Source organism: Drosophila mojavensis, unplaced genomic scaffold (assembly GCF_018153725.1).
Source record: "Drosophila mojavensis isolate 15081-1352.22 unplaced genomic scaffold, ASM1815372v1 contig_72, whole genome shotgun sequence".
Lineage (NCBI taxonomy): Eukaryota > Metazoa > Arthropoda > Insecta > Diptera > Drosophilidae > Drosophila > Drosophila mojavensis.
The window spans coordinates 875,130-887,640 of NW_025318897.1; the positions used below are offsets into that span (position 1 = coordinate 875,130).

Consider the following 12,511-nt stretch of genomic DNA (forward strand, 5'->3'; position numbering starts at 1 on the left):
CGTCTGTTAACTCTCACTGAGAACTCTCTGAATATACTCCGGTTGACATCATTTGTGAATGAGTATTCTGCAATAGGTATCTTGTTGAATTTTATTATCAAAATAGGTGCTCTGTTAAGAAAGTTCATCGCGCGAGTTACCATCTCAGCCCCTTCACTTCCCCCTGAGATGGCCCCCACCAAACCGCATCGGTTCAGCACAGCACATTGCTCCAATTCGTGTGGGCACGACTGCTGACCAAGACTATGTTGCGAAACTGCAACATCAGCTTTGGGCAGGATGTCGCGACACATATAAACAAAAGATACATTACAGTCAGCTTGGTTTAGATTTAGCGATATATATATTTTCTTGAATAAATGTATGCTCAGTTCGAATCGAGCAAGTAAAGACGGAGGTCTTTTTCATTACAATCAAAGAATTACACAGTAATATCTCTAGCAACAGCATCTGGATCGTCTCATTACTGACAATTGATACGCAGCACTCCCCATCCATCCTCCGAGGACGACTCCAGACTGGTAACTGGCGCAGCCGCACAAGAAGAACCTACCATGAGGAATCTCGTAATATTAGTTATCATGTAAGCAGTAAGAATCTAATTCACACAAAAGTTAAATATACATTCTCTTGCGTAAATAAATATAAAGACGAGATGTATAACGCAAAAAACAAAGCTCCAAAAGTGTTAAAAGTGCTACGGTGGAACGTAGAAATGCGAAACGAAAAAAAAAGAAAAAAAAAAAAAAAACTGTGGTTGTGCATGTGCATACATATGTGTGTGTAAAACAAACTGTGTCGTTTGCGAGTGCTAACAAAAACTAAAACAAAAATTCTTAAACGTGCATATGTACATGTATTTATGCATGAATATCATATTTCAATAAAGTGAAAAGAATAAGAGAAGCGCACACGGACAGACGCAGACACGAAATACATATATAATATGTACATGCATAGATAACATATACATAATTGTTTTCCCTTTACATACATAACCGAAAAGTAATAAAAATAAAAAACACATTAAGAACCGCCCACGCCAACGAGTTCTGTGCATTTTCGGTTTGAGTTAGCATGTTGCGTCGTGTCATACGTTCAGGGCATATGAACAGACGCAGCCAACATGACGCGACGTTTACGACAAACTTGCTGCATTCAAACTGGTCGGCCGAACCAATTCGTCAGCGCGACTTATTGGGGCGACATACGACTTGTTGCACAGACACTGTCTGAACATCACGAACACGAATACATATATATATATATAAAAACAAGTAAGAAGGCTCAAGTCGAGACTGCTCGACTAGGAGATACCCTGAACCCTCTAATCTGATATTCTAATCACTCTGCACTTCTTTTCGGCACGTACATACACATCCACGTATTAGAACGCGCTCTGCTAACTGCGCAGTAAGCAGCGACTGCGCTTGTGCTGCGCTGCAGTGTGGGCAACATTATAAGGATTTATTTCTTGAATATTAATGAAACTTTCAGAACGTAATCATAATATTCAAATGTATGTACATTCCAAAGCACAAGTCTCTAGTACTTGAAATACGCCTTTTACAAAGGTGAGGGTGAGGGGGTGGATATAGGGGTGGGGGGTAAATTACAAGAAAAATCGAAATTGTATAAAGTGCATATAAGTCTACATATAAAATTTGGAAGCTCTAGCTCTAAAGGTGTAAGAGGTATAATTAAATAACTAGCTTTCGATAAGGTTTTTGATCGATAATAAATTATCGGGAGTAGTTATCGATATAAAAAGAAAAACTTGATATGCGCGTGATATACACGGACCTAGGAAAAAAAATTTCAAGTCTCTAGCTCTTATATCTTCGGAAATCGACGCGTTCATACATACGGACGGACGGACGGACGGACGGACGGACGGACGGACGGACAGACAGACGGACAGGGCCAAATCGACTTAGCTCGTCGCCCTGATCAAGAATATATATACTTTGTGGGGTCTGCCACGCCTCCTTCTGCCTGTTACATACTTTTAACAAAACCATTATACCCTGATTTCCCATTTTCAATGGGTTCAGGGTATAAAAAAAAGAAATAACAACGAAGGAGCACAACGATAGTCATAGCGGTATGAGTGAACGGAGCCAACATGTTGTGAGTACTGGTACAGACTTGTCGGCCGAAACAATATTTCAATGTGATTTATTGCAACGACTTACGACTTGTCGCACAGACATGTATGAACTCACACATACTGGTGAACCAGTTCTGAACGTCGACTTCTGCATACACAAAAACAAAAAAAATATATATATATATATATATATATATTTTTCTTTTTTGTATGCAGAAGTCGACGTTCAGAACTGAATAAAAATATGAAAATAAATAAAACAAAATATAAATAAATAAATAAAAATAGATATAACACTAAATAAGAAATTAATAATACAAATAATTATGTCGTTAAACAAACACTAATTGTATTTCTTCAATTCTGCAGATGTAAATGAAAGCATTGAGGAAACGTTCCACCAGGGCACCACACATAACTACACACTTCACTCCACACTGAGCAAAATAAACTAAGATTATTTTTAAGTAATCATATTTAATATACATACACTCACACTTAAGAAAATTTTACAACGGTATACAAACACACATACTTACTTATACAACAATTAACCCAATTAATGTCGACTATAGGTAAAGTTAAGAAACTTATCCCAAGCACTAGAAGTAGGACTAGAATTAGCAGTAGCCTAACGGACATTAGGGAAACCCGGACTGTAGCGAGAACTGAGGACATTACTCCAATGACATCTACTTCGAGCTCTCCACCACCCAGTCAGATCCCCAATATGAATAATCACGTGGACTGTTTGAATACACTAAAAATTCCTGACGCTATTCGTTTCTTGCCAACTTATGATGGCAATTCAAAGACCCTCAGTGAATTTATCACTAACGTTGAAGAAATACTTCTCCTCATTAGAGGAACCGACCAGACTCCATACGGCCAAATGCTATTAAGAGCTATTAGAAACAAAATTGAGGGAAAAGCTATGGAAGCTATTATAGAGGAAGGAGCTAGCCTTAATTGGGACTAAATAAAGGATGCTCTAATCCTACATTGTTCCGATAAGAGAGATGAACTTAATGTATGAGCTACATACGTTGGTTCAAAGCTCACTACCACTTCGTACTTTGTACGAAAAGGTATGTGAAATTAAGATCGCCTTGTTTAGATTGACAGATACAAAAGAGATAGAACCAACACTAATCAAGACTAAGAAAAATCTATTTGCCGACATTTGTCTGAACTCATTCCTATCAGGTATTAAGGGTCCCTTAGGTACAGCAGTCAGGGCAATGAAACCCACAAACCTTGGAGAAGCTCTACAATGGGCTTTGAAAGAGCGTGAAATTTACCTCACCCAGAACACACACAAGACACAAGGCCACAACCGTAGCATCGAAGATTCAAAACCTAGCACTTCTAGACAAGGGAATTACCAGGGATATAGACAACGTGCAAACTGAAGCTCAATTACATAACTACAATGACCAGCCAAACTTTCAGGTAAAAGCCTCCAAGAACAATCAGGATACTTAATAAATAGATATTTAGGACCTCCCCTCCCATACATACAACTATCATTGATACCCAACCAACCCCCAACGAAATAAATTAACCGCTAGATTTTCTAAACATAAAATATTAGTAGATCAGGGCATAACCCTTCTAACAGCAAAGTACCAAAAGATACATAAGTCCAAAATCAGGAAGAGACTAAGAAAAATAAATTAAATATATAACCTCTTACAGGTGCCACCACATAAACGCTCAATTACTAAACATTCAACATCTAACGGACAATGATAAGATGGCACAAATTAATCTCGGTAACGCAAAAATCGTAATTTCACACAAATACCTAATTCATAAAATTAACCTACAAGATTCTATTGACAATGTAAACAAATTTGAAATAGCATTAAATGATCTTAAAGACGCTAAATTCTCGGGAGAAATTATTAACTCCGTAAAAACCAAATTAACACAAGTAAAACATAAAATTAACGCAATAGTACCAAAGATCAGAAATAGAAGAGGGTTAATTAACGGACTAGGAAGCGTATAATAATAACGGGTAACATGGACGCCACGGACGAAATAACCATTACAAACAAATTCAACAAATTAGAAGAGAACGAAAGAAATATAATTAAAAACATTAATCAACAAAATATCATTAATAACGACATAGCAATAAGATTCAAAAACATTACTGACCATATAAATATGGAACAGGAAAACATAAACTTATTCATTAAGAACTATAAAAATAACATTTTTAAATCATTGAACGAAGAACACAATGAAATTCATCTTTTACAATACATATCTAGAATCAATTTCAATATCGACATTTTGTACAACCATATTAATAATATAGCAGAAAGCATCCTATTAACGAAACTAAATGTAATACCTAAATTTATCTTAACAGAAAGAGAGATGCTCATAATTAAACAAATAATTGATGAACAAAATTGTCCAACTAACTCAGAAGAACATCTGTATAGACTATTAACTTTAGATACAATAATTAAAGAAACAAGTAAGAACGTTGCAGTCGGGCGTTACCGACTGCGGAATACTCATTCACATCCCATCAACAATTTAGTAGTTAAGTTTCGCTCTAATACTGTAGAATATACAGGTTTTTCCGATTTGCCACGCCCCAACTGGGCGTAGACACCTCATTTTTGGTCAGTTTTTAGAAAGAGATAACGGTACCCTAACTGCAAAGTTTGAATGCTTACCCTCAAAAAATGTGAAAATTACAGGGTATTTTTCGATATGCCACGCCCCTAAAGAGGCGTAAAAATTATTTTTGGGGAATCGATAGAGGAGGCTACCAGTAACTCAACTATCCAAATTTGAAGCTTCTAGCTATTATACTTTAGGAGATATAAATTTTTGCGGTTTGCCACGCCCCCTGTGGGCGGACATATATCCGACAAAACTTTTTGGTCTTGGGTGATCAGTCCGAGTATATATACAAAATTTGAGGTCTCTGCCATCAATAGTGTCCAAAATATAGGAGAATTTAAAAAATCACTATATCTTCAGGTCCGATTTGCCACGCCCCCAATGGGCGTAGACTTGTAATTTATCTTCAGACTTTATAGAATCATACCATTAGCTGACTTGCAAAATTTCAGCATTCTAGGTTTACAACTTTAGGAGATACAGTTTTATCCGATTTGCCACGCCCCCAATGGGCGTAGATATATCCGCCATAGCTCGTGATCTTGGGTGGTCGACGCGGACCTACATACCAAATTTCAGCTTTCTAGCTCTTCAACAAACATGATTTCTGGTATATCGGAAAATGCATTTTCCGATTTGCCACGCCCCTAGTGGGCGGATCGGGAAAATTTTAACACTTTATAAATCGGAGATATACACGAGTATGTGTTCCAAATTTCAAGTCTCTAGCTTCAATAGCGCCGAAATAGAGTGCGTTCATACGGACAGACGGACAGACGGACAGACGGACGGACGGACAGACGGACAGACGGACGGACAGCAAGACGGACATTGCACAAAACCAATATACTGATTCACTTTCGTGAATGAGTATAAAAACTGTAACCTTTAAAATTAACATACCAATATTTGATACAAACAATTATGAATTAATACACATTGTTCCTCTACCTATTAATAAGACCAAAATATTAATTTTACCAAAATATGTAATACATAACCAAGCTGGCATTATCAAAGAAATAAGTAGCAAGTGTCCGAAAGTCCATCAGTCATATATCTGCGAAGACAACATTACTCCAGCAATCAACCAACAGTGCCTAAAGGGCATTCTAAACGAAGAAACGACAACATGCGACATTAAAGATATTGGCAGCGAAGAAATCATTAAAGAAATAGAACAGCTCCACATTATCGTCTTCAATACAATTAACACAACAATCACATCCACATGTGGCAGACCGAAACGAATTAACGGATCAGCCATTATCACATTCAAGAACTGCTCCATTAATATAAATAGATTGAAATACGATGACATAGAGATTGATTACACCGAAGAATACATTCTCTCGATTCCAGAACTCGAGGACATTAAGATAAATAATACTATTAATGATATCAGTCTACACAAGCTCCACCTACAGACTCTCAACACACAGAACGGAATAATAGAGATGAAAAACTTAAACGTTACCCACTTAACAGCAATATACGTCCTAATGGCATTATTTGCTATAACGATTGGCATCGTGTGCACCTGCAAAACCAACAAAATTCTGTTTACTCCGATGGAAACACCTTCAGACGGACTTCCAACTATACCGTCGCTATGGCCGTCGCTTCACACTAGGGGGGGAGGAGTTACCATCTCAGCCCCTTCAATTCCCCCTGAGATGGCCCCCACCAAACCGCATCGGTTCAGCACAGCACATTGCTCCAATTCGTGTGGGCACGACTGCTGACCAAGACTATGTTGCGAAACTGCAACATCAGCTTTGGGCAGAATGTCGCGACACATATAAACAAAAGATACATTACAGTCAGCTTGGTTTAGATTTAGCGATATATATATTTTCTTGAATAAATGTATGCTCAGTTCGAATCGAGCAAGTAAAGAAGACGGATGTCTTTTTCATTACAATCAAAGAATTACACAGGAATATCTCTAGCAACAGCATCTGGATCGTCTCATTACTGGCAATTGATACGCAGCACTCCCCATCCATCCTCCGAGGACGACTCCAGACTGGTAACTCGCGCTCCTACCAATTGACGCATTTGAAGACAACATTGAAGCATTTATTCGTGAGATACCGGCCGAAATGTTGGAAATGCATTTTCCGATTCGCCACGCCCATAGTGGGCGGATCGGAAATATTTTAGCACTTTATAAATCACGAGTATGTGTACCAAATTTCAAGTCTCTAGCTTCAAAAGCGCCGAAATAAACTGCGTTCATACGGACAGACGGACAGAATCCTTGATTTGTTTTACGTGACGTGTACCCCGATGGGGGTTTACAACCACGGTACTCGCATGTGCCATGTGACGTTCACGCAATGAGACTCAGTAAGTGAGATAATGATAAACTCAATGCAAACGGTCTACACATTATTTTGTGTGTTTAGATTAAAAGAAATAAATTTTTTCAAAGAGCAATTTAAGTTTATTTGCTAATAATGTTCGCTGTACTATTTGCATGTAGTATTATATACATATATATGTATATAGTATTATATATATTTTATATAATAAAAATTAATATATTTAATAGATAAGTATATAAACACAACAGCCCACAAAACTAAATTCTCGATCGCAATCCCAAAAGACTTTTATTTTCATTTTACTTAACGGGGATCAACCAGAGCAAAAGAGAACAAAACGAAAATGAGCGCGAACAAGCTTGTCAAGATCTCTGAGACTTTCTCAAAGTGTGAGTGAAAGTCACTTACTTTCAGACAACGAGAAACGGTCAACAGTTATTTGCGAGCTATGTGCTTAAGGAATTTAAAAAATTTAAATTTTACTTTAAAATATGACAGTATTCCCAAAATAAATTAATATGTATGTAGATCTATTTTTAAGTATACATATATGCTTTATCAAAAATACGTATTAGAAAACTTTCATGTCTATAAATATATATGCCAAGTAATGGTAGAGTTTCCACAGTGTGAAATTTCAGATTATTGTTGAATGAAATTTAATAATTACACATTATCGAATGTTTAAAAATATATCCATTGGTTTTTGCATGCTCGGTCCGCAATAGAGATTATTCCTGTGTTGTCTTGCCAGGCAAACGCAACAAAACTACTCCGTTGCAAGCAGTGCAAAATTCTCAAAATGCATCTTACCTTGTACTGATTCGTCATCAAGGTCGTCGGTGCTGCATGTGATCCTTGCTGTAAATAGTGAAAATTAAACTTAAATATCATAAAATGGTTAATCTCACCTCTAGAGCCTTTTGTAGAATTAATACCAATAGAGCTGTTACTACCACCATTACGACTATAAAGAACATTCTCTAAGTATGATAGTCCGTTATTGTTGACAATATTTAACCCCAGGCACGTTTCTATTTGCTTCCAACGGTGGAGGCGTTCCTGTAATTCATTAGTTACTTCGCCAAGAGCATTACGTGCTTCAACAATAGAACGATCAACGTCATCGATGCTCTTGCCGTGAGTTGAAACGAAGGCGCCGACCAAGCTTGAACGCTTTTTACGTAATTTTTCACATGCTTCACGTGCGGATTGAAGTTGTTTTTCCGCAGAAATACGTTTTTTTTGATGGTTTTTGCTTTCTAATTCATATGTGTACTGTAGCCATGATTGTAGCTGCTGAGGTGGGGTCCAACAATTGTCCACCAACTCGTATTCGGCACGTGTTAATTCATTGCGTAACATCTCAATTTCTTTCTTTAACTGCTGTACCTCCAGATCTGAGCTTGACGTGCTAAATGAAGGCACTTCCTTAAGCCGCCTTTCGAGATCCATTTTTTCTGTGGCAACATTTTCCTGCTCCATGCGAGCTAACTCCAATTCCTAATTTAGCAGATTACATTTAAAATATATTTTGTCGAAAGCATAGTCCTAAAATACCTTTTGCATTTCTTGGAGACTCTGTTCAGCTCGTTGTAATCCTTCCATGTCCTGCGCCATTCGGCGCAAGTGTCGCTTAGCATTTTTATTTTGCTGATAAGCATACCAACATCCTATTATAGCACTCAATAAAAGAGTGACAAGAATGTAATCCTTCCAGCGAGTGCCGGTTTCTGTACATAATAAGTCAAGCACTTAAAAGGCGGCCGGACAAATAAAACTTTAGACCTACCTCGTGGCGGGCCAAAAAGAACAACATCCATGGCTTTCAGCGAAATTTTTTGCTTATGTATTGGATCTTTTATACCTAGAACATTGCTTACGTAATGTAAATTATTTACAGCCAACCTAAAATAAATCATTTTAATAATATCAGAAATATAGTTCAGTGAAGTATATATGAAATGTGTATATCAATTTAGTGAGCAATGTCGGCTCGACAATATTAAAGCAAACCAAGTAATAAAGCTCTAGTCAAAACCGCTCGATAATGAGATCCACTGAACTTATCTGGGATCTGATATGCTTCGTATCTTTTCATCTTACCGAAGAATTAACATATATACAAACACCTTACGCATAAGCACGCATTGCCTGCAGTATGAGATACTATGGAAAATTATTGTTTAATAACCTTTTATATGCTGACCTCATTATACCCTGAACCCATTGAAATGGGAAAGTATGTAACAGGCAGAAGGAGGTTTGGCAGACCCCACAAAGTATATATGTATATTCTTAATCAGGACGACAAGCTGAGTCGATTTGGCCCTGTCCGTCTGTCTGTCCATCCGTATGTATGAACGCGTCGATCTCAGAAAATATAAAGCTAGAGACTTGAAATTTGTTTTCTTAGGTCCGTGTATGTCATCGAGTTTTTCTCTAAATACCGATAATTACTCCCGATTATTGTTATCGATTAAAAAGCTGATCGAAACCTAGTTATTTAATTATATCTCCTACACCTTTAGACCTAGAGCTTCCAAATTTTAAATGTATACATACGTAAATGAATTTATACATTTTCGATTTCTGTTAAAATTTACCCCACACCTCTATATCCACCCCCTCACCATCACCTTTGAAAAAGGCGTATTTCAAATACTAGAGACTTGTTCTTTGGCAGACACACGCCCTTTAATGTTATATTAACCACCTAAAAGTTTTATGAGCATAGTTCATCAACAAGAAAAGTTATTAAGCAATTAAATTTCATAATAAGCCCACACTGCTGCTAGTGCGATTTTATGCTTGCATTTCTATGTTTTATACCCTGAACCCATTAAAAATGGGAAATCAGGGTATAATGGTTTTGTGAAAAAGTAAGTAGCAGGCAGAAGGAGGCGTGGCAGACCCCACAAAGTATATATATTATTGATCAGGGCGATGAGCTAAGTCGATATAGCCCGGTCCGTCCATCCGTCTGTCCATCTGAACGCGTCGATCTCAGAAGATCTAGCAGCTAATAAAGACTTAAATTTTTTTTTGTTAAATGTCCGTATATATAGCGCGGATATCGAATTTATCGCAAAAAATTGATAACTCATCTCGTTACTTTTTATCGATAAAAAATCGTATCCAAAATTTTTTATAAAATTATATCTTCTACAATTTTAAAGCTAGAGTCTCCAAATTTTTAAAATATATGCACTTTATGGAATTTCGATTTTTGTCAAAATTTACCCCCACCTCTAATTCACTCCATTATCCACATATTTGTAAAAGGCGTATTTCAAATAGTAGAGACTTGTGCTTTGGCAAATCCATGCATATCTATGTTATAATCATAATCTGAAGATAGTTTATTCACAAAAAAAGTTTTTAAACAATTAAGTTCCCATAGTAAGTTATCACTGAAGCCAATGTGTGTTTATGCGTGGGTGCGTATGGCTGTGTGTGCGCGTGTGTGTATGCAAGTGCGAATAATTATTGAAATATCAGTTGCTCGAAGGGTTCAGGGGATCTCGTAGTCGAGCAGTCTCGACTAGAGCCTTTTTAGTTGTTTTTCATACCCATTCACGAAAGTAAAATGAGTATATTGTATTTGTGCAATGTCCGTCTGTCTGTCCGTATAAACGCAGTTTATTTCGGCGCTATTGAAGCTAGAGACTTGAAATTTGGGATAGATACTCGGGTATATCTCCGATTTATAAACTGTTAAAATTTTCTCGATCCGCCCACTAGAGGCGTGGCAAATCGGAAAAAGCATTTCCGGATAAAACTGTATCAGCTGGAATTTTAAAGCTAGAACTCTGAAATTTTGCATATAAGCTGCTGTAACTGCTCGACTACGAGATCCCCTGAACCCTTCGAGCAATAGCTATTTCAATCATTTTTTGTGTATTTTTGCTTACACAAGAAACACGCACACACACACACTCGCATACATACTCACACATACACACACACAAGCAGCCACATATAAACACGCATGGTGCAGTGTGCGCTTACTAAAGAACTTAATTGTTTAATAACTTTTCTTGTGGATATACGATCTTCATGAAGAGATTATGATAATAGCATGAATATGCATGCATTTGCCAAAGCATAAGTCTCTAGTATTTGAAATACGCCTTTGCAAAGGTGGGGGTAAGGGGGTGAATATAAGGGTGAGGGTAAATTAAAAAACAAACGAAATTTTATAAAATACATATAAGTCTACATTTAAAATTTGAAAACTCTAGCTCTAAAGGTTTCGGAGATATAATTAAATAACTAGCTTTCTATAAGGTTTTTAATCAATAATATCGGGAGTTGTTATAGATATTTAGAGAAAAACACGATATGCGCGTGATATACACGGACCTAAGAAAACAAATTTCAAGTCTCTAGCTATTATATCTTCTGAGATCGACGCGTTCATACATACGGGTGGACGGACAGACAGACGGACAAGGTCAAATCGACTCAGCTCGTCGCCCTGATTAAGAATATATATACTTTGTGAGGTCTGCAACGCCTCGTTCTGACCGTTACATTTTTATACTCATTCACGAAAGTGAATCAGTATATTGGTTTTGTGCAATGTCCGTCTGTCCGTCCGTCCGTCTGTCCGTCTGTCCGTATGAACGCAATCTATTTCGGCGCTATTGAAGCTAGAGACTTGAAATTTGGAACACATACTCGTGTATATCTCCGATTTATAAAGTGTTAAAATTTTCCCGATCCGCTCACTAGGGGCGCGGCAAATCGGAAAATGCATTTTCCGATATACCAGATATCATGTTAGTTAAAGAGCTAGAAAGCTGAAATTCGGCATGTAGGTCCGCGTCGACCACCCAAGATCACGAGCTATGGCGGATGTATCTCCGCCCATTGGGGGCGTGGAAAATCGGATAAAACTGTATCTCCTAAAGTTGTAAATCTAGAATGCTGAAATTTTGCATGTCAGCTAATGTTATGATTCTAAAGTCTAAAGACAAAATTATAAGTCTACGTTCATTAGGGGCGTGGCAATTTGGACCTGAAGATATAGTGATTTTTCGAAGTCTACTATATTTTGGAAACTATTAATACCAGAGTCCTCAAATTTTATATATATACTCGGGCTGATCACCCGAGACCGAAAAGCTTTGTCGGACATATGTCCGCCCACAGGGGGTGTGGCAAACCGCAAAAGTTTATATCTCCTAAATTATAATAGCTAGAAGCTTCAAATTTAGATAGTTGAGTTACTGGTAGCCTCCTCTATCGATTCCCCAAAAAAATAATTTTTACGCCTCTTTAGGGGCGTGGCATATTGAAAAATACCCTGTACTTTCACTTTTTTTTAAAGTAAGCATTCAAACTTTGCAGTTAGGGTACCGTTATCTCGTTCTAAAAACTGACCAAAAATGAGGTATCAACGCCAAGTTGGGGCGTT

General features: G+C 37.3%; 1 protein-coding gene and 2 long non-coding RNA genes across 8 annotated transcripts in view; 1 reads left to right on the top strand and 2 right to left on the bottom strand.

The window, feature by feature from the left end:
• Positions 1 to 320: 320 nt before the first annotated feature.
• Positions 321 to 1,320, bottom strand: LOC122757401. Its single transcript, XR_006357430.1, has 2 exons — positions 995 to 1,320; positions 321 to 549 (listed from the first exon to the last, which is right to left on the bottom strand). It is a non-coding gene; the product is annotated as an uncharacterized LOC122757401 (long non-coding RNA).
• Positions 496 to 4,597, top strand: LOC116804692. Of its 2 annotated transcripts, none has more exons than XR_004364698.2 (2): positions 496 to 583; positions 2,480 to 4,597. It is a non-coding gene; the product is annotated as an uncharacterized LOC116804692 (long non-coding RNA). The 2 variants fall into 2 exon arrangements; XR_006357429.1 differs by lacking the exon at positions 496 to 583 and adding an exon at positions 2,002 to 2,130.
• Positions 4,598 to 7,620: 3,023 nt separating this feature from the next.
• The window catches only part of LOC6586675 (stromal interaction molecule homolog), a 96,869-nt gene continuing 91,978 nt past the window's right edge, over positions 7,621 to 12,511 (bottom strand). For 3 of the 5 annotated variants that reach the window (XM_032733359.2, XM_032733358.2, XM_044009338.1), the window contains 4 exons: positions 8,882 to 8,997; positions 8,650 to 8,822; positions 8,001 to 8,592; positions 7,621 to 7,946 (listed from right to left, as the gene is read on the bottom strand). In XM_032733359.2, coding sequence (XP_032589250.2) covers positions 7,774 to 7,946; positions 8,001 to 8,592; positions 8,650 to 8,822; positions 8,882 to 8,997 — 1,054 coding nt within the window. In that variant the 3' untranslated portion in view covers positions 7,621 to 7,773. Of the gene's footprint in view, positions 7,951 to 8,000; positions 8,593 to 8,649; positions 8,823 to 8,881; positions 8,998 to 12,511 lie in introns of all 5 variants that reach the window. The other 2 variants (XM_044009336.1, XM_044009339.1) reach the window with 1 other exon arrangement.